The following is a 23,514-nucleotide window of genomic DNA, read 5'->3' on the forward strand; positions in this document are numbered from 1 at the left end:
GTACACCGCTCACCCACCACTGTATAGCATTGTGCTCTGTATCGCTGCTGGGAACAGTAGTACACCACTCACCCACCACTGTATACCATTGTGCTCTGTGTCGCTGCTGGGAACAGTAGTACACTGCTCAGCCACCACTGTATAGCATTGTGTTTACTGCCACTCTGTGTCTCTGCTGGGAACAGTAGTACACCGCTCACCCACCACTGTATAGCATTGTGCTCTGTGTCGCTGCTGGGAACAGTAGTACACCGCTCAGCCACCACTGTATTGCATTGTGTTTACTGCCACTCTGTGTCTCTGCTGGGAACAGTAGTACACAGCTCACCCACCACTGTATAGCATTGTGCTCTGTGTCGCTGCTGGGAACAGTAGTACACTGCTCACCCACCCACCACTGTATAGCATTGTGCTCTGTGTCGCTGCTGAGAACAGTAGTACACCGCTCAGCCACCACTGTGTAGCATTGTGTTTACTGCCACTCTGTGTCTCTGCTGGGAACAGTAGTACACCGCTCACCCACCACTGTATAGCATTGTGCTTTGTGTCGCTGCTGGGAATAGTACACCGCTCACCCACCACTGTATAGCATTGTGCTCTGTGTCGCTGCTGGGAATAGTAGTACACCGCTCACCCGCCACTGTATAGCATTTCTGTACTGCCACTGTACTGCTGCCAGTCAGCGTGTACTTTAACCACTTGAGGACCTAGGGCTTTCTACCCCTTAAGGACCGGCCACTTTTTTCCATTCAGACCACTGCAGCTTTCACGGTTTATTGCTCGCTCATACAACCTACCACCTAAATGAATTTTGGCTCCTTTTCTTGTCACTAATAAAGCTTTCTTTTAGTGCTATTTGATTGCTCCTGCGATTTTTACTTTTTATTATATTCAGCAAAAAAGACATGAATTTTGGCAAAAAAAAGATTTTTTTAACTTTCTGTGCTGACAGTTTTCAAATAAAGTAAAATTTCTGTATACATGCAGCGCGAAAAATGTGGACAAACATGTTTTTGATTAAAAAAAACCCATTCAGTGTATATTTATTGGTTTGGGTAAAAGTTATAGCGTTTACAAACTATGGTGCAAAAAGTGAATTTTCCCATTTTCAAGCATCTCTGACTTTTCTGACCCTCTGTCATGTTTCATGAGGGGCTAGAATTCCAGGATAGTATAAATACCCCCAAAATGACCCCATTTTGGAAAGAAGACATCCCAAAGTATTCACTGAGAGGCATAGTGAGTTCATAGAAGATATTATTTTTTGTCACAAGTAAGCGGAAAATGACACTTTGTGAAAAAAAAAAAAAAAAAGTTTCCATTTCTTCTAACTTGCGACAAAAAAAAAATGAAATCTGCCACGGACTCACCATGCCCCTCTCTGAATACCTTGAAGTGTCTACTTTCCAAAATGGGGTCATTTGTGGGGTGTGTTTACTGTCCTGACATTTTGGGGGGTGCTAAATTGTAAGCACCCCTGTAAAGCCTAAAGGTGCTCATTGGACTTTGGACCCCTTAGTGCAGTTAGGCTGCAAAAAAGTGCCACACATGTGGTATTGCCGTACTCAGGAGAAGTAGTATAATGTGTTTTGGGGTGTATTTTTACACATACCCATGCTGGGTGGGAGAAATATCTCTGTAAATGACAATTTGTTAATTTTTTTTACACACAATTGTCCATTTACAGAGATCTTTCTCCCACTCAGCATGGGTATGTGTAAAAATACACCACAAAACACATTATACTACTTCTCCTGAGTACGGCGATACCACATGTGTGGCACTTTTTTGCACCCTAACTGCGCTAAAGGGCCCAAAGTCCAATGAGTACCTTTAGAATTTCACAGGTCATTTTGAGAAATTTCGTTTCAAGACTACTCCTCACGGTTTAGGGCCCCTAAAATGCCAGGGCAGTATAGGAACCCCACAAATGACCCCATTTTAGAAAGAAGACACCCCAAGGTATTCCGTTAGGAGTATGGTGAGTTCATAGAAGATTTTATTTTTTGTCAAAAGTTAGCGGAAAATGACACTTTGTGAAAAAACACAATTAAAATCAATTTCCGCTAACTTTTGACAAAAAAATAAAATCTTCTATGAACTCACCATACTCCTAACGGAATACCTTGGGGTGTCTTTTTTCTAAAATGGGGTCATTTGTGGGGTTCCTATACTGCCCTGGCATTTTAGGGGCCCTAAACCGTGAGGAGTAGTCTTGAAACGAAATTTCTCAAAATGACCTGTGAAATTCTAAAGGTACTCATTGGACTTTGGGCCCTTTAGCGCAGTTAGGGTGCAAAAAAGTGCCACACATGTGGTATCGCCATACTCGGGAGAAGTAGTACAATGTGTTTTGGGGTGTATTTTTACACATACCCATGCTGGGTGGGAGAAATACCTCTGTAAATGGACAATTGTGTGTAAAAAAATCAAAAGATTGTCATTTACAGAGGTATTTCTCCCACCCAGCATGGGTATGTGTAAAAATACACCCCAAAACACATTATACTACTTCTCCCGAGTACGGCGATACCACATGTGTGGCACTTTTTTGCACCCTAACTGCACTAAGGGGCCCAAAGTCCAATGAGTACCTTTAGGATTTCACAGGTCATTTTTGTTTCAAGACTACTCCTCACGGTTTAGGGCCCCTAAAATGCCAGGGCAGTATAGGAACCCCACTAATGACCCCATTTTAGAAAGAAGACACCCCAAGGTATTCCGTTAGGAGTATGGTGAGTTCATAGAAGTTTTTATTTTTTTGTCACAAGTTAGCGGAAATTGATTTTAATAGTTTTTTTTCACAAAGTGTCATTTTCCGCTAACTTGTGACAAAAAATAAAATCTTCTATGAACTCACCATACTCCGTACGGAATACCTTTGGGTGTCTTCTTTCTAGAATGGGGTCATTTGTGGGGTTCCTATACTGCCCTGGCATTTTAGGGGCCCTAAACCGTGAGGAGTAGTCTTGAAACCAAATGTCGCAAAATGACCTGTGAAATCCTAAAGGTACTCATTGGACTTTGGGCCCCTTAGCGTACTTAGGGTGTAAAAAAGTGCCACACATGTGGTACCGCCGTACTCAGGAGAAGTAGTATAATGCGTTTTGGGGTGTATTTTTACACATACCCATGCTAAGTGGGAGAAATATCTCTGTAAATGACAATTGTTTGATTTTTTTACACACAATTGTCCATTTACATAGAAATTTCTCCCATCCAGCATGGGTATGTGTAAAAATACACCCCAAAACACATTATACTACTTTTCCTGAGTACGGCGGTACCACATGTGTGACAATTTTTTGCAGCCTAGGTGCGCTAAGGGGCCCAACGTCCTATTCACAGGTCATTTTGAAGCATTTGTTTTCTAGACTACTCCTCGCGGTTTAGGGCCCCTAAAATGCCAGGGCAGTATAGGAACCCCACAAGTGACCCCATTTTAGAAAGAAGACACCCCAAGGTATTCCGTTAGGTGTATGGCGAGTTCATAGAAGATTTTATTTTTTGTCACAAGTTAGCGGAATATGACACTTTGTGAAGAAAAACAATTCAAATCAATTTCCGCTAACTTGTGGCAAAAAATAAAATCTTCTATGAACTCGTCATACACCTAACAGAATACCTTGGGGTGTCTTTTTTTCTAAAATGGGGTCACTTGTGGGGTTCCTATACCGCCCTGGCATTTTACAGGCCCAAAACCGTGAGTAGTCTGGAAACCAAATGTCTCAAAATGACTGTTCAGGGGTATAAGCATCTGCAAATTTTGATGACAGGTGGTCTATGAGGGGGCGAATTTTGTGGAACCGGTCATAAGCAGGGTGGCCTTTTAGATGACAGGTTGTATTGGGCCTGATCTGATGGATAGGAGTGCTAGGGGGGTGACAGGAGGTGATTGATGGGTGTCTCAGGGGGTGGTTAGAGGGGAAAATAGATGCAATCAATGCACTGGGGAGGTGATCGGAAGGGGGTCTGAGGGGGATCTGAGGGATTGGCCGAGTGATCAGGAGCCCACACGGGGCAAATTGGGGCCTGATCTGATGGGTAGGTGTGCTAGGGGGTGACAGGAGGTGATTGATGGGTGTCTCAAGGTGTGATTAGAGGGGGGAATAGATGCAAGCAATGCACTGGCGAGGTGATCAGGGCTGGGGTCTGAGGGCATTCTGAGGGTGTGGGCGGGTGATTGAGTGCCCTAGGGGCAGATAGGGGTCTAATCTGATAGGTAGCAGTGACAGGGGGTGATTGATGGGTAATTAGTGGGTGTTTAGGGTAGAGAATAGATGGAAACACTGCGCTTGGGTGGTGATCTGATGTCAGATCTGCGGGCGATCTATTGGTGTGGGTGGGTGATCAGTTTGCCCGCAAGGGGCAGGTTAGGGGCTGATTGATGGGTGGCAGTGACAGCGGGTGATTTATGGGTGGCAGTGACAGGGGGTGATTGATGGGTGGCAGTGACAGGGGGTGATTGATGGGTGATTGACAGGTGATTGACAGGTAATCAGTGGGTTATTACAGGGGAGAACAGATGTAAATATTGCACTGGCGAATTGATAAAGGGGGGTCTGAGGGCAATCTGAGCGTGTAGGCGGGCGATTGGGTGCCCGCAAGGGGCAGATTAGGGTCTGATCTGATGGGTAACAGTGACAGGTGGTGATAGGTGGTGATAGGGGGTGATTGATAGGTAATTAGTGGGTGTTTAGAGGAGAGAATAGATGTAAACGCTGCGCTTGGGTGGTGATCTGATGTCGGATCTGCGGGCGATCTATTGGTGTGAGTGGGTGATCAGATTGCCCGCAAGGGGCAGGTTAGGGGCTGATTGTTGGGTGGCAGTGACAGGGGGTGATTGATGGGTGATAGGTGATTGGCAGGTGATTGACAGGTGATCAGTGGGTTATTACAGGGAAGGACAGATGTAATTAATGCACTGGCGAATTGATAAGGGGGGGGGGGGGTCTGAGGGCAATCTGAGCGTGTGGGCGGGTGATTGGGTGCCCGCAAGGGGCAGATTAGGGTCTGATCTGATAGGTAACAGTGACAGGTGGTGATAGGGGGTGATTGATGGGTGATTGATGGGTAATTAGTGGGTGTTTAGAGAAGATAACAGATGTAAAGAATACATTTGGGAGGTAATCTGACGGCGGGTTTGCGGGCGATCTAATGGTGTGGGTGGGTGATCAGATTGCCCGCAAGGGGCAGGTTAGGGGCTGATTGATGGGTGGCAGTGACAGGGGGTGATTGATGGGTGATAGGTGATTGGCAGGTGATTGACAGGTGATCAGTGGGTTATTACAGGGAAGAACAGATGTAATTAATGCACTGGTGAATTGATAAGGGGGGGTCAGAGGGCAATCTGAGCGTGTGGGCGGGTGATTGGGTGCCCGCAAGGGGCAGATTAGGGTCTGATCTGATAGGTAAAAGTGACAGGTGGTGATAGGGGGTGATTGATGGGTGATTGATGGGTAATTAGTGGGTGTTTAGAGGAGAGAATAGATGTAAACAATGGATTTGGGAGGTGATCTGATGTCGGATCTGCGGGCGATCTATTGGTGTGGGGGGGTGATCAGATTGCCCGCAAGGGGCAGGTTAGGGGCTGGCTGATGGGTGGCAGTGACAGGGGGTGATTGACGGGTGATTGATGGGTGATTGACAGGTGATTGACAGGTGATTGACAGGTGATCAGGGGGATAGATGCATACAGTAAACAGGGGGGTGGTCTGGGGGGGGGGGTCTGGGGAGAATCTGAGGGGTGGGGGGTGATCAGGAGGGGGCAGGGAGCAGGGTGGGGGATAAAAAAAAAATAGCGTTGACAGATAGTGACAGGGAGTGATTGATGGGTGATTAGGGGGGTGATTGGGTGCAAACAGGGGTCTGGGGGGTGGGCAGGGGGGGGGGGGTCTGATGGGTGCTGTGGGCGATCTGGGGCAGGGGGGGGGGGGGAAATCAGTGTGCTTGGTGCAGACTAGGGTGGCTGCAGCCTGCCCTGGTGGTCCCTCGGACACTGGGACCACCAGGGCAGGAGACAGCCTGTATAATACACTTTGTAAACATTACAAAGTGTATTATACACTTTGTATGCGGCGATCGCGGGGTTAACATCCCGCCGGCGCTTCCGTATAGCCGGCGGGATGTTGCGGCGGGTGAGCGGCGCCAGGCGGAGGCGGAGGATCGCGTCACTGATGACGCGATCGCTCCGCCCATGCCCCTACAAGGACCGCCGCCAATTGTCAATACGGCGGTCCTTGCGGGGTGCACTTCCCGGCCGCCAATTGTACATACGGCGGTCGGGAAGTGGTTAAGGATAAGTGAAATGAAGAAGAAATCCTGTGAAAGAGGAAGGGGCAAGGGAAGAGGTGTTTCCCCTGACGGTTCACGTACAGGCCACAGTGGAGCACCGAAGAAAACCCACTCAATACCGCCCATGTTGTCCAGGAAATCAACCCTCACAAATCCAAAAGAACAGGACCAGATAATTAATTGGATGACCTCTCAAGCGTCCAGCAGTGGGTTAAGCAGCACCAGCACATCACGCACGAGGTCCGAGTCCTCAGCCAGTTACAAGGAGCCAGTGGGCACAAAGCTGACACAACCGGCAGCGACACCACGCACACAACTGCCAAATAACCAGTCCGAAGAATTTCCTCAGGACACAATGGGGTATTCGCAGGAGCTATTCCCAGCCCAACAAACTTCCACCTTTCAAAGGTCAATGGAACAGCCAGAAATTTTGTGCCCGGATTCACAACCATTTAGTGTGGGAAATGCACCGCGCACTGAAATGCAAGGCGAGTCCGAGGACTTTGAAACCCAAATCCCAGAGCAAGTTGGGCAGGAGGGGTTTCAATTGCAGGAGGTCGGCCGAGAAGATCTGGAAGACGACATTGGAGTGAGCTGCGCAGAGGTTGTTCTGGGGAGCTCTACTCCACGGCGGCGGCCCACAATCACATATGACGAGTTTGAGGAGATGGAAGAGGAGGAGGGTATGGACAATGTTGACAGAGACCCAGATTTTATATGTGATGGAGAACATCGCCGTCATAACAGCAGCACAGATGAGTCTGTTGAAGAACCCACTGCTGCACGAGTTCGCCTTGTGCCACAAGGTAGGCGGCGCGAAATTTCAGGCACCACAAGCGTGGAAGTTCAAGTGAGACGCAAAAGAGGCGCAAACAGAAATCGCCAGCAAGGCAGGTGCTCCAAAGTCTGGCCTTTCTTTGAAGAATGCAGTGAGAATGGTACCATGGTGATTTGCAAGGTGTGCAAGACCCGCCTGAGCAGGGGGAAAATATTAACAACCTCTCCACCACCAGCATGACCCGCCACATGGTATCCAAACATCCCACTCTGTGGGCGCCAGGACAGGGTACCAGCAACACTGCCTCCCTTGGGGTCACCAGACTCACCACCAGACCCTCCTCAGCAGCAGCAGTAGCCCAGCCATTGCGTGGTTCACAACAACATTCACAAACATCAGACGACGCTGACACTGTCACTTTCCGGAATAGTGCTCTTGAGGTCTCCCAGTCTTCATCAAACACAACAACCAACAGCCCTTCAGTGTGCAGCCCTACGGTTCAGTTGTCTGTCTCGGAGATGTTTGAGTGCAAGAGGAAATTGCCAGCAAATGACCCCCGGGCCATGGCACTAACAGCCAGCATAGCCAAGCTTCTGGCCTGCAAAATGCTGCCATATCGAGTGGTGGAGACAAGCAGCTTCAAGGGCATGATGTCAGTGGCCATCCCACGTTACGTGGTTCCCAGCCGCTACCACTTTGCGCGCTCTGCAGTGCCTGAGTTGCATGAGCACGTGGTCAGCAAAATAACCCGAAGCTTGAAGAATGCCGTTGCCTGCAAGGTTCACCTCACCACTGACACCTGGACGAGTGCATTCGGCCAGGGTCTATACATCTCCCTTACCGCGCACTGGTTGAACCTTGTGGAGCCTGGCAGCGATTCCTCACCTGCTATGGCGCGGGTGTTGCCCACGCCGCAAACAGCTGCACCGCCGTCCCTCCCACTGGATAACAACAGCAGCACCTACCTCTCTGACTCCTTCTCCTCCAACGCATCTTAAAGCTGTACCTCATCCGGAAACGCCAACCCAGCAGCAGTAGGATCGTGGAAGCAGTGCAGCACAGCTGTTGGCATGCGTCAGCAAGCGTTGCTGAAGCTGATCTGCCTTGGGGATAAGCAGCATACAGGGGAGGAAATTTGGAGGGGAATAAAGGAACAGACGGATTTGTGGCTGGCACCGCTGGACCTGAAACCGGGCATGGTTGTGTGTGATAATGGGAGTAATCTCATTCGCGCTTTAAGGTTGGCTAAGCTGACACACATCCCTTGCCTGGCGCACGTGATGAACCTAGTAGTTCAGCGGTTCCTGAGGACATACCCAGGCGTGGCCGATCTTCTGTTGAAGGTGCGACGAGTGGCCAAACATTGCAGAAATTCCAGTACTGCTTCGGGGGCACTCGCCAAGATGCAGGAGCGCTTCAATCTCCCCCACCATCGCTTGCTGTGTGATGTCCCTACACACTGAAATTCTATGCTGCACATGCTAGCCCGCTTTTGCGAGCAGAAGAGTGCAGTGGTCCAGTACATGACGGCGCAGTACCGAGGCGCATCCGGACAGCTGCCAAGCTTCTGTGGATCCGATTGGGCCAACATGTTGGACCTCTGCCAAGTCCTCCAAAATTTTGAGCAATCCACGTTGCTTGTGAAAATCAAGGAAACAGCTGTCATGATGCAACTGGGGGAATCTGAAGGAGAAAACGATCAGCGTGATGGTACCAACATCAGGCCATCCGCCTCAGGAAATGCTGGCCCCAGCAGCTATGACGAAGAAGAGGAGGAGGAACAGCTGGAGTTGGAGCAGGAATTTCATGCCACCACTGACGAGGCCCAGAGCGGTGCACGTTGGACTTCCACAATTCAGAGCGAATGGTCAGCAGAAGCAGACCAGGCAGAAGGTGACGACTATGATGCATCACAACAACTATCACAATGCTCACAAGAGGATGATGAGGATTCTGGCAGGACTCTGGCACACATGGCTCAATTCATGCTAGACTGCATTGAACGCGACCCACGCATTGTGCGCATTCTGGACAACACCAATTACTGGGTTTATACCCTTCTGGATCCACGGTACAAGCACAATGTTCCAAAACTGCTTGAAGAAAGAGTCAGACAGGTCAAAATGGAAGAATACCAGCAGGCCCTTGTGGAGACTTTAGAGAGGAGATTGACATCCTCCCCCTCCTCTAGCCAGTTGTACGCCGACAGACTGACTTCCGCAAACCCAGGACGACCAGGACGGCAGCAAACAACACAAGCCGCAGCTAGTGCCCAAAAGGGAATGGTATCGGCAGTGTGCTTGAAATGGGAACATTTTCTGACACCCATGCAGCAGCCCACAGAACAGCAAGCGTGCAGATCCACCTCCAACACCGATCACCTGGAGAAGATGGTCAAGGACTACATGTCAGATGGCGTAGCTGTGTTGAACAATCCATCTGCACCCTTCAACTATTGGGTATCGAAGCTAGACACCTGGCACGAACTGGCAATGTACGCAATAGAGGTGCTGGCTTGCCCGGCAGCCAGCGTTATGTTGGAATGCTGTTTCAGTGCTGCCAGAGGCATCGTCACAGATCGGCGTATCCGCCTCTCCACAGAAAATGCAGACCATCTGACTCAAATTAAAATGAATCAATCCTGGATTGGAAACGACTATGCAACACTCCTGGACCCCAACCAAGTAACATGAACAATGACCATCTGTGATGGGTTAGCGTTTCCGGTCCCTGTTTATTGAACCTCTTATCTGTATTACATTTATGACTGCATGGCGGTAAAAAGCATGCTATCCGCACGCTTCTTGTCCTCATGCAAGGCCTGGGTTGTTGTGTCTCAAAGCGTGGCCTTCTCCTTCTGCGCCTCCTCCTGTTCCATCACGTGTGCTGCTGCTGGGTTAGCGTTGCCGGTCCCTGTTTATGGAACCTCTTATCTTTATTACATTTATGACTGCATGGTGGCAAAATGCATGCTATCCGCACGCTTCTTGTCCTCATGCAAGGCCTGGGTTGTTGTGTCTGAAAGCGTGGCCTTCTCCTCTTGCGCCTCCTCCTGTTCCATCACGTGTGCTGCTGCTGGGTTAGCGTTGCCGGTCCCTGTTTATGGAACCTCTTATCTTTATTACATTTATGACTGCATGGCGGCAAAATGCATGCTATCCGCACGCTTCTTGTCCTCATGCAAGACCTGGGTTGTTGTGTCTCAAAGCGTGGCCTTCTCCTCCTGCGCCTCCTCCTGTTCCATCACGTGTGCTGCTGCTGGGTTAGCGTTGCCGGTCCCTGTTTATGGAACCTCTTATCTTTATTACATTTATGACTGCATGGCGGCAAAATGCATGCTATCCGCACGCTTCTTGCCCTCATGCAAGGCCTGGGTTGTTGTGTCTGAAAGCGTGGCCTTCTCCTCCTGCGCCTCCTCCTGTTCCATCACGTGTGCTGCTGCTGGGTTAGCGTTGCCGGTCCCTGTTTATGGAACCTCTTATCTTTATTACATTTATGACTGCATGGCGGCAAAATGCATGCTATCCGCACGCTTCTTGTCCTCATGCAAGGCCTGGGTTGTTGTGTCTGAAAGCGTGGCCTTCTCCTCCTGCGCCTCCTCCTGTTCCATCACGTGTGCTGCTGCTGGGTTAGCGTTTCCGGTCCCTGTTTATGGAACCTCTTATCTTTATTACATTTATGACTGCATGGCGGCAAAATGCATGCTACCTGTGCAAAGAATACAGACATTTCCCGCATTTAAAAGACAGTTTTCCCTTTTGAAATTTTAAAATCGATTTTCTCAAAAACTATAAGCTCTTTTTGCTAAAAAAATATTTCCTCTTGTACCCACTCCCAAGGTACACATACCCTGTAAATTTGGGGTATGTAGCATGTAAGGAGGCTTTACAAAGCATGAAAGTCCGGGTCCCCATTGACTTCCATTATGTTCGGAGTTCGGCGCGAACACCCGAACATCGCGGCCATGTTCGGCGAACGTTCGCGAACCCGAACATCCAGGTGTTTGCCCAACACTACCTGCTGGGCCGATTTTACTCTATCTCATAGTTTGTACTATTGCTACTTTGGAGTGGGGGGCCTGGATGACCACAAATTGACCACACCCCTTTGTGCCCGGTGAGATTAATACCCAAGTAGTGTGGGATAATTTGATCCTCAGGATCAGGGATTTCACTAGGGGTGTCATTCACAGTCGGAGGTGTGAGATGCTCCAGTGGGATAGCCTTCTGGCCCGGGTGGAGAAGGATTGCACACAGACGCAGGGGGTTAGGGATGCACAGCAATTAACCAATGGTGGCTTTAGAAAGCTAACTAAATTATATGAAAGGAAATCCAAACTTTGGTGGAATTTGAAATACAATAAGATATACTTGGATGATCAGTTTGCTCCTCTCTGGCTACGGTTTCAGATCTTCCCCCATCGTCGGAATCTGACGGAAGATTTCAAAAAACGATGGGAGAGGAATTTTGAGTGCTGTGCAAAAATCTGCCTGACTTTGATGAATGAATTGGATACAGAGGATTTAAAAACAATTGAGGAGGAAATTCAGAAAGTTTCTGACTCTTTAAAACCTTTTGAGAGAGATCCACTATATAAAACCCGTAGTGAAGAATTAGATAAACATATTACTCAATTTAACAAGAATTTGGTCATACATAGGGACCAAAAGGTCCTACGCGATAGAACGGCATATAAAATTGGCTCCGCATATAGGTGGAACAATCCGAGGAGGCGGCCCCCAATTAAACCCAAATCTCCGAGGAAAGAACCTCCAAAACAGCCTCGGGCTGCAGATGAATCAGACTCCTCCATAGGCAGCAGCATTCCCGCCTCGGATAGCTCTGCCTCTGGGAAGGATAATCCAAAGCAATATAAATTAAGACAGAAACAGGCTGGGCAGAACCCTAGTAAAACAGGGAGTAAAAAGAGTAAAGAACAGGACAACACCAGCAAGGATACGGAGTCGTCATGGCAGGAGGATTCAGATGGTGGGTTACCTTCCTCATCTTCGGCCTCGGCTTTTTTAGCCACCGGGCAGAAGGTGGGAAGGTGACAGAAACCAACAGTAGAGGAGCCAAAACCTCAAGTGCAGATCTAGAAGTTATCAACTTGACAGATGAGGAGATCCCTCAGGAATATTTGTCATTATTATCGAAGGGTTTGGGGTTTTGTCCCACATACAATATAAATGTGTTTGATACAATAGTTGATCTGCATTTGTTTGGACGACGTATTTTATTACAGGCCCTCTACGGTGATAAACCTAAAAAAATCCCCTCAAGCATTTTAGAGAAGCCGTGGTCAGATGAGGATCTTGCTATCATCCAAGCTTTAAAAGAGTTACAAGGAGATACTGAGGCTTGTTCTCAAATTGAACATACAAATGTCTATGCATCTTATTTTGTCCCTACTTTAGAGGAGGTGGGACTACGGAACACTTCAAAAAAATTTCCACCTTTTTCTCTTTTCCCTAATTTGAAAACTTTTATGGAGGTGGTAGAAAGGGACATTTCTAAACTAAGAGGACATAAGACAGATGGTGACAATTTGGATTTGGTTGAACGCAACACACTTACAGAGCTAATGTTAAACAAAAAATGGGTTGTTAAACCCTCAGATAAAGGGGGAAACATTGTGCTGATGAGGGCTGAGCGTTACAGAGAGATGTGCCTGGATATCTTGAAGAACCAGGATTGTTATGTGAGGGTCTCCCCGTCCAGAGCTGCACGCTGCCAGGGGGAGCTATTTGCAATAATCGATGACGCTTTTTCCCGCACGGTAATTGATTTGGATATAGTGACGTTTTTGAAAGTACTTAATCCGGTTTTACCAACATTCTATTCACTTCCCAAAGTTCATAAAGACCTCAAAAAAACCCCGGGGCGCCCGATTGTATCGGGTAGGGGATCCCTTACTGAACGGGCAAGCGCATATATAGACAGACATCTTCAGCCGCACGTGTGTGCATTACCATCATATGTTCGAGATTCATCATACTTGTTGCAGATTTTAGAAAATCTTCAGCTTCCCCCTGGTGTGTTGCTTGTGACTCTGGACGTGGAGGCCCTCTATTCAAGTATACCACACGATTTGGGTGTGGAGGCTGTTAGGATTTTTTTGTGGGAGTTGGGCATACAGAATACTGCACATAATATGTTTCTGTTGACCCTTCTGGATTTCATTTTGAGAAACAATATTTTTTTGTTTGAGGACACCCACTACCTCCAGGTGCAGGGGGCAGCGATGGGCACCACGTGTGCTCCGTCGTATGCCAACCTGTACCTGGGGGCGTGGGAGAGGGAGCTGTTTTCCAATGAGGGCCTGGCAATGTACCTGTGCCACGCATTGGCCTGGCACAGGTACATTGACGACATTTTGCTTTTTTGGACGGGTGGCAAAGAATTATTGCTACAATTTATTACAATTATCAATAAAAACATCTGGAATCTCAGGTTTACTATGCACATGAGTCATGTGGAGGTTCCATTTCTGGATCTTCTGATCTCGGTCTCGACTGCGGGCCTTGTCTCTACAAGTTTATATAGGAAAGAAACGGCAACAAATGCACTTCTGAGAGCAGAACGTTTCCATCCAAAACATACTATTAACGGTATCCCTACTGGACAGTATTTGCGGATTCGACGCAACTGTTCAGAGGATGACGCTTTTCAGAGGGAGGCCTTGCAGCTGAGATCGAGATTCAGACAAAGAGGATATAAGAATAAGACTCTTATCAAGGCTTATAAGAGAGCTAATGCTAGTAATAGATCTGCCCTATTGGATAGAAGTAGATGTCCCGCCAGCGAGAGGTCAGAAGCAATCAGGTTTTGCACCAGATTCTCGGCACAGCAAGAGGTTTCGAGGATATTGGATAGGCATTGGCACATCCTCACTAATGATGCCAAATTGAGCACAGTGTTAACACAAACTCCCCTTTATTCATTCCGGAGGGCACCGTCCCTACGGGATCTTTTGGTTAACAGTCATTTTGTCGATCCTCGGGCCAACAAAAAGCACTGTAAGGTGACTGGTACATATACTTGTGGTGGTTGTTCGGTATGCCGTTACATTCAGGTGGGCAGATCGGTCCGCCTCCCGGATGGCCGGGATTGGTGTTTCCCACACTATGTAAATTGTAGTACTACTCTTGTGTTTTACTTGTTGCTCTGCACTTGCGGGGCCTTTTATGTGGGAAAGACCAAGAATGAATTTCGTACACGCATCTCGCAACATATTGCAAGTATTAAGAGTCCAAATTATAATAACCTTACTCCCGTGGCGAAACATTTTAAGTCCGCTCACGGTGGTAGGTTTCAACATGTGCGTTTTGTTGGTCTGGACAGAATTCATAACTCTGCAAGAGGTGGTGACATGGATCGCTTGCTTCTACAACGTGAAGCAAGGTGGATATTTGATTTGGAGGCAACTAAGGAACCAGGCCTCAATGAAAACACAAGCTATGTTCCCTTTCTGCCACCTTAGGGATTCTTGGTGTAGCATCCCACACCTGAAGGGTCTGTGTTGCTCTTCTAGTGGGAGGGGCTTTGGGGGCTCCCTGCTGGGGCATCTCATATCTAGTTTTCCGCATGATGTTTAGGGAGAAAATTTCTTGATTTGTGTTTATGCCATAATTGGCTTGATCCCCATCTGGACAGGGATGTGCATGTACGCACAGCTCTTCCTTTTTTATGGTGGGGGTAGTCAAAACGTAAGAGTGAGCGGAATTATATGTACTGTGATTTAAATTATCCATTTAAATTTGTTGTTTTGTAAAGCCACATATACATATGGTAGGCGTTTTCTAATTGCGAATAATAATTATTACTGTATAGTCACTTTGTTTTTGTGATGTTGTTTTGGGATGGGTTGTGGAACGCTTGTGTCTGTTTGTGCTGCCGCCGTCTGATCCGGCTGCTTGGGCGTCTCCCGCCCCTTCCCCGGGGCCTGCGTGCGGGGGGCGGGGCTTGGCGGACGCGCCGGGTGTGCTATTGGGTGCGCCCGTCGTGTCTGCTCGCTCCGCCCCTCCGCTCGCATTGGCCCTGGTGTGGGGGCGGGAGATGCCGTACATGCGGTCGGATTGGACGGCGGCCTGCACATAGGCGCAGCGTGGTCCACAGAGAGACACGCCTCCTGAAGAAGCCGGCAGAGTCCGGCGAAATCGATCGAGGACGCCGTCCTCCACCATGAGGTCTTCCCCTCCATGCCTCCATGCTGCCTAAACCAGGTGCTGCATCCCTCTCTCCACACCTCCATCACTAGAGACTCGGCTAGTCTTTCCAGGCTCCGTCACAGCAGGCCAACATCAAGGCCCCAGACCGGTGGATACAGTAAGAGCCCTGAGGGCACCTCAACTGCACATGCGGTCTGCATAGTGACATTGATAATATTGCCATGCACCTTGTCTGCTTGTTTTGCCTTGTGAATTGGCTAGCACTGGATGTGCCTTGCTGCTGCTTCAACTTGATACATGCTGCTACTTGATGTGCTTGTTTGCCAAAAGTTCCTTAGGAATCACACTGCATGTGCTATGCTATGCTATAACACAGGACTGCACTCTGCCATATCAACATACTATACTGAGGTGACTTGCTAGCCTGATGGGACGCTGAGTACTCCATTTTATTTCATTGGATGATCATGTGCACAATATAGGAGGCTATATGATATGAAGGAATCATTATATATTGGATGAATGTTCTGGAATCCATTTTTCAAATGAACTTCCTATGATATCCATAAATCTCTGCTTGTGAGGGATTCGGCAACATTTTTTCATAACAAGGTTTTGATCTATTTTTGCAGGGCTGCGCAGCCATTAACACGTGTGCACACGATCCAGAGATACATCTATGTTCAGGAGGGGGAGAGTATAGGGGACGCCTGGGTGGGTATGTGCATGGATGGGGTGGGGGATGGGCTATATGGTGGGATTTTTATCTTGCAGTTTTTAATAATGAGCATATGTTTGAATAAAGTTTTGTATTTTTGAATAAGACTGATTTGTATTCAATCAGGTCTCACTCCTCCTTTACTCTATCTCATAGTTTGTACTATTAATAATTAAAAAAAAAAAACACACAGCAAGCACTTTTCTTGCTGCGTGTCCTAACCGATCGCCGCTGCTCGCCGCCGATCCACCGCTACCCGACGCGAAAGAGGACTCCCTGCAGACCCCATGCGCAGCCTGGCCAATTGCCGCCAGGCTGCGCTTTGGGGTGGATCGGGAGTCCCTGTGACGTCACGACGTCGATGACGTCACTCTGCTCGTCACCATGGCGACGGGGGAAGCCCTCAAGGCAATCCCGTTCAGAACGGGATTTCCTGACGGCATAGGCGCCGGCGGCGATCAGAGTGGTGGGAGGGATACGGCAGGGAGGGGGGTATCATGTAGCTAGTGCTAGGCTAGCTACATGATTTAAAAAAAAAATAGGTATTAAAAACTATGCGCAGTGTGGCTGTGCATAATCGAAATTCCCAGCAGGTTAAGGGTGAAATATTAAAGTTTGAAGATTTAAATGTATCATTGGCATTTGCTATGACCTCTTTTGTTTATTTAGTCCCTTTACATAGTGATGATGACCTAAACCCGACCTTAGGCTGTTACTTACACCCTTTTTTGCCAGCTGGTATTCACAGCTTCAGCCTGTCTCCTTTGGCCATGTACTGCCAGTCATGACATCAGCCTGTGACCTCCAGCCCTGTGCTAGTAGTTGTTGTCAACCTCTTACCATTGGCCTTGGCCTGTCAAATGTCAGTCAGTAACTTGGTAAGTTACCTTCAGCTCTTCTTTGCTAGCTGTTGTCATTACCCTTCGCCTTTGGCCCTATTCTGTCAGCTGTCAGTCACCATTTCAGTCTGCCACCTTTAGCCTTGTCCTGCAAGCTGTCAATTAAAACTTCAGCCAATCCTGACCTTTACTTATTACCTTGATCCTGCCAGCCACCAGTCTTGACTTAGGTCTGCGCCCTGACCTTAGGGCTCATTCACACTATGGGGTTTATTCACTAAACCGTGATTACTGATATCACGGTTGCGCTAGTGTTTTGCGTGCGTAACATTTTTCACATTACACGCATTATAACGCATGCAAAACCCTAGTGCAACCGTGTTATCAGTTATCACGGTTTAGTGAATCAAGCTGCATGTACGGTGCTGTCAGTTATGACGCACCATACATTGGGTGTGATCTCCATGGTAACATGAAAGTCCATCAATCTTTATCATATTGTATCAGTAACAAAGCGTGGCTACAGCAGCTTGAGATGGGAGGGTGGTTGCTAAGAAGAAATTAACACCTGTGAATCAGCAGTCCCCAATTCTGTTGGCAGTAGGAGATAACATGGCACGTATAGTGCATCGCTGGGATAGGAGAAACCATGCAACACCATGGTGAGAAGTGGGCGTGCTGTAGCTAGCCTGTGTATTCTCATATAGTATGTCTCATGTGTTACTGGCTTATCAGAAAGCATCATGCCCTCATGCCACAGTGTCACACCTCTCAAGGTAAAAGATTTATATTTACAAAATGTAAATATAAACAAAGAAATAAACATACTGTAGTAACTTTTTAATTAAAATACATTTTATATTCAGACAAATTCCAATGAATTGCAAGTAAACAGGCAGATAGCAATAATAACCAAATCATACCAACAACAGATATACTGTAAATGAAAAGCAGATATTAAAAATGACAGGCAGATACCAATGACCAAGTTACTTAGTAGTCCCTTAAAGGAACACTATTGATTAACATTTTTTTTCAATTAAGATAGGAATAGTTTGAGAAGTGGTGTATACTTTTAAATGCTTATCTCTTTGTTTACTGTTATCAAATTTCTTTCACACTTACTGACAGTATCTGACAATATCTGAAGGGACTACTCATTCATGGAGGGAGGGGGTATTCCCTCAAACTGCATCTGTGAAGCCTGTGTGTGTGTGAGAAAGCTCTCAGCAGCTGCACCTCCCTGTATCCTGTGTCAGAGGACTGAACTGTCTGCAGAGACTAGAGGAAATGTAATTTGTTTGTAATTGTATTGTATGTGAAACCTGACACCCCTTTTCATATGCAGTCTGACATGCAAAGAACAGTGTAACATTGAAGCAACCTTTGCAAATGAAACATTCCAACTGAACTAAAATCTACGCACAATGAATTCAAGCTTTTGCCTCTGAATTTTAACATGAAAAGTAGGAAAATGTTTACACAGCTACTTAGACATAATTTGTACATTGTCATTTTAGAACACTTGGTTTGATACTGTTCCTTTAAGTATAGCCATGTTTCCTTTGTATAATATTGTCCCTAAATTCTTCCCCAGTATTACCATGTCCACCAATAGGCTCCCAGTATCACCATGTGACCTAGTAGTTCCCCTTTATTTCTTTGTTCGCTCAATGGTCTACCCACGTCCCCTGAATAGCTCTCCGAAGAATGCCATTCCCCCTTAGTAGTACCCCAGCAGTGCCATGTTTTTAGTGATGGAAAGGCAACCTTGTGATATTTCGAGCTTGCAGGGATGTTTTATAAACCTTTTATCTGACAAATAACCTGTTTAGAAAGCAGCATTGTCAGCCATTATCTGTCAGTCGCTGCAGCAATAGCCTGGAGCATAAAGCTTCATAGTAATGGCTGGAAATCACATTACTCTCTCTCAGTATTACATGCACAGCCAAGGGCATGCTATATATTGGTGCATATATTAGCAATTATACATTTTCATGATTGTGGATTAATGTTGCATACCACGGCATTGGTAGATCACCGCCTTTCTGTAGTGAATGCATTTGCTGAACAACATAACTCCATATGAAAAATGAAAGTGTTTTTATACATAGCTTGTAGTGGGCCTTTGTAAATGGTTGTGGGGCCTGCCTACTAAGATCTCTGGTCCTTCTGTGTAGTTCCCTTTGATAGAGTTCATCTCAGCACAACAGAAATGGAGAAAAGTAGTGAACTCCTACAGTTTTGCAGCCCAGCTTGACTCGTCTGCTTCATTGTATATATTATTGTACTCTGGCTGTTTATTGAAAATTCTTGTAAGGGTGTCATGTGCACACTGCAGTAAATCTTATCCTGCTAGACTCCAAGTTGTGTCAGTCTAGTCCTGGCAGTTATCTTACTTGCGTTATTTGATCAGCAGTGGAGGAATCTTGCCATGACATCTGTATATCATTGCTGACATGATAGATGTCTCATCCACCAGGACCGGAGAATAATGTTGGAGACTGAGAGGAGTTCATTACTTTTAAAGTAGGTCACTTTCAGGGAGAACAGAAAGCTCCCACAGCGGAAAACGCTCCAAGTAAAAGAAAAAAGAAAAGAAATAGCGAAATACTGGAAGCAGCCTGAGAGATGCAGGGCATGAAACATGTCTGTCCCTAGTCTGCCTGGCAGCCCTCCTCCTTTCATTACCTAGCAATGGGTGGCTATTGAAAGTTATCTCCTAAACTACAAGCAAGGCAGGTTAATATGGAGCTTGTCATGTCACTTGCATCACTTCAGACCAGAAGATGAAAAGAGACCTTCTCCGGTGACCTCACACACTGTGGCTTGCTTCTATTGAGCACTACTGTGTGCTGGCATGCCTGATCAGTAGAGCACGTTCCACAAACTTGCAGTAGCTTTATCTAACCCAAGAGACACTCTTGTCATAAGGTTTCAGAAGTCTTTATTGCAGAGGAAATGAATCATATTTCTTTTTCCTCCGTATGTATTGCAAAGTGGAGTGAATGAAAGGGAAGGGTGCGTTTGGGAAGTGAGATGTCATTCTTGTACAATTTGTTCATTCTCCCCTCTAGACATACAATGTATATCCTCAAATAAAAGCTATTAGTGGTCGATTTCATTCTGCAAACACTGACAAGAGAGACGAAGATATTGCCAGAGTCACAGCTGCTGAATGATGCGAGTGGCCTCTTGGTTCCACCCCTGTCATGCAAATTCCATTATTATAAAATATGGAATGCAGAATGTTTATTTTCTCATTCCTTGCCAAGGGACTGCTTTATTCAGAGTACATTAACTAAAAGGATGAAAATTACAACTTTTGTGTGATTTTTACTCAGGTGAAGGTTTCTTGAAAGCCATCCTTTTTTCAGTCTGAGACAAACCATTTCGGAATACAGGGGAAACTCGAAAAATTAGAATATCATGATTCTTGAAAACGTTCATTTATATCAGTAATTCTGAATTTGACAGAGAGACCATTTAACCACTTCACCACTGAGGGGTTTTACCCCCTGACCACCAGAGCAATTTTCACATTTCAGCGCTCCTTCCATTCATTCGTCTATAACTTTATTATTACTTATCCCAATGAAATGAACTATATCTTGTTTTTTTTGCCATCAATTAGGCTTTCTTTAGGTGGGACATTATGCCAAGAATTATTTTATTCTAAATGTGTTTTAATGGGGAAATAGGAAAAAATGTGGGAAAAAATTATTATTTTTCAGTTTTCGGCCATTATAGTTTTTAAATAAAGCATGCTACTGTAATTAAAACCCATGAAATGTATTAACCCATTTGTCCCGGTTATAAAACCATTTAAATTATGTCCCTATCACAATGTTTGGCGACAATATTTTATTTGGAAATAAAGGTGCATTTTTTTCAGTTTTGCATCCATCCCTAATTACAAGCCCACAGTTTATAAAGTAACAGTGTTATACCCTCTTGACATAAATATTTAAAAAGTTCAGTCCCTAAGGTAACTATTTATGTTTTTTTTTTATTGTATTTTTTTTTTTTTAATTACAAAAAAAAAAAATAATTGGGGAGTGGGGGAGGTAATGAGTTAATTTATTGTGTAAATGTAATGTTTGTATATGTAAAATGCTTTTAGGGTGTAGTTTACTATTTGGCCACAAGATGGCCACAGAGTGTTTGTTTACATGCGACCTGTAAGCGTCCGGAAGGACGCTTACAGGAAGCAGTAGGAGGCTGGGAGACTCACAATGATCTCGCTGTTTCTGAAAGAAGCAGCAGATCATTGCGGGGGCTAGATCAATGAACGGGAATGGATTTTCACGTTCATTGATCTCCGGGCGAGCGGGCGGCGGCGTGCACGAGCGGCGGGAGCGCGGACAGCGGCGGTAGCGCGGAAGGTACGGATTTCTCCGTCCCTGGTTTTTTAGGAGGGAAAAAAGGGGCGGAGAAATTCGTACCGCTGGGGGTAAAGTGGTTAAAGGCTTTGCAGGTGTTATGGGTTAATTAGCTGATTAGAGTCTGACACTTTTCACAATTTTTTATGTTTCTGGTATTTTCATGTTTTCATAAGCTGTAAGCCATATCCATCAAATTTACAGAATAACAAATCAGCGCTGCATAATATGCTGGCGCTTTATAAATACAATAAATAAATTAATGCTTGAAATATCTCGCTTTGCATGTAATGAGTCTATTTCATATATTAGTTTCATCTGTTAAGTTAAATTACTGACATAAATGATTTCTTGCACAATATTCAATTTTTTTTAGTTCACCTGTATGTTTTGTTTACATTAATGGTAAAACTGCATTCAACAATGTGTATTCATGACTTGCACTTACACCTATATGCTGATGTAGTCATATATTTGCATTAATTATACTTGAAAAATATTTCCAGTGAAGTGTAGTTAATGTACTCTGTACTGTCGGTGAACAACCCCCCTCCCCTCCGTAAACCCTCTCAAAAAAATACAATGGTGGTTTTTGCCTGAAGCATGGCAGTGCCGAGCTGGGTATGGGCTACGACAACACATGTCAGAGCTCCAGACTTCTTGAGGAGGCTTTGGACAAGTGACAGGAGACGGGGTTTAAGATTGACAACCATTTCATGATGGACCAGGTGAGATACTCACCCATTCGATCGCCAATCCACTGTTAAGGGACAGTGAAGAGTACATAAAGAAAACAAAAACTGTAACTTAAATTTCACTGGAGGAACTCTTTTAGAACATTAACACTATGTTTGTTGTTAAGTTATAAAGCCCCTGGTAACCCTTTATTGGTCTAAAGTTTGCAAAACGTATGCATTGCTAACAGAGCCAGGACAAGGTCCTCTAGCACCCAAGGCTGAGACACCAAAGTGCGACCCTCCCCCAGGTGTCACACACTGATTGCTTTTAGACTAAGAGGTGCCCAAAGGCCCTCAACACCTTAACCTCTAGTTGTCTGGCTTGCAGTCACTGTCATGTATCCCCTTTTCTTATTTCTCTCTGCTTCAAACACAATAAGAAATGATAACGGAATGAGCTGTGCGCCACCTCCTACACTGCGCCCTGAGGCTGGAGCCTCTCTCGCCTCTGCCCGGCCCTGATTGCTAAGCATCCGCCTGCCATATGTAAATTCTATTAAACCTCTATTACAGCTTGTTATTTCCTTTACCAAAGTAAAGTAATGTCTGCTTGCCATACAGTATAAGTGTGCTCCTCAGAATTATATCTTTTTAACTATACCCCACAACCCATTCAGTCTATCAGAAAAGCATGTCTTCATCCTTCTCTAAACACCCCCTTCATATTTATCTATGAGGTCTTAACTTTGGGATTTATTTTACTTATGCCGACAACGTAGAGCACGTGGCACAATAAGTGCAAGCCTAGCAATGCAAGCATTGCCTGGGTAGCGCGGATCTTGCTAATTTAGTTGGTGTAGCGATAAAATTGCTGTTCACTACCTGCAATAACCTTACTGATGCTTACTGAATTCTGTCCTATACTGCTCAACTTCCTGGTGTTCAAATGCTTGGCATAGATATGAAAAGCCTTCCCCGAACAGACAGCTCCTGTAGTATAAAATCACTGCAGAGCCTGGTAGTAAAAGTGGATTCCTAATTGCAAAGCAAGGCTGGCAGCAGTTTCTACTGCAAACAAAGGAAAACATTGACCCAAAAGAAGATAGATTGCCCTTTAAGAAGTAATATTCACTACATACTAAATACTGTGTTATTATGTGATACTTTGTAATATGCTGTAAAAAAAGATGCCCAAAGTGCATTTTGACTGCTGGTCCAGAATGACATATATTTGAATGTCTTTTTAGGATGAAATTCTGACTGTGATCAGACGTGTTGATGATAACTGGGCAGAAGGAATGCTGGGAGACAAGATTGGAATTTTCCCAATTCTCTATGTGGAGGTAAGAGAATGATATAACAGAATAGGGTTGACCTACTAAAGTTAAAGAACAGTGGGGATTCCTGGAGAACCGAAGGGATTCAGAATTTGGATTGTTTTATAAAAAAAACAGCTGTTAGAAGACCAAGATTTGAACTCTTACATGAAGCATATCAGAACATAGAGAGGACTGTGTAAGTTTATGATTGCTGTAATATGCACACACTCTCAGCAGGAATGTGTCTCAGTACATTAAGGATGATCTGTGGGTGTGTACCCATGATTGACATAGCACAAACGCTACTTCATCAATAGTTCAGCAATCCTCACTGTT

General features: G+C 45.8%; 1 protein-coding gene across 2 annotated transcripts in view; it reads left to right on the forward strand.

Annotated features, from left to right (window-relative positions):
* SH3RF3 (SH3 domain containing ring finger 3) overlaps positions 1–23,514 on the forward strand; it is a 565,916-nt gene that overhangs the window by 321,066 nt on the left and 221,336 nt on the right. For both annotated transcript variants that reach the window (XM_068268306.1, XM_068268307.1), the window contains exon 3: positions 23,107–23,202. In XM_068268306.1, the coding sequence (XP_068124407.1) occupies positions 23,107–23,202 (96 nt within the window). The remainder of the gene's footprint in view (positions 1–23,106; positions 23,203–23,514) is intronic.

Source organism: Hyperolius riggenbachi, chromosome 2 (assembly GCF_040937935.1).
Source record: "Hyperolius riggenbachi isolate aHypRig1 chromosome 2, aHypRig1.pri, whole genome shotgun sequence".
NCBI lineage: Eukaryota > Metazoa > Chordata > Amphibia > Anura > Hyperoliidae > Hyperolius > Hyperolius riggenbachi.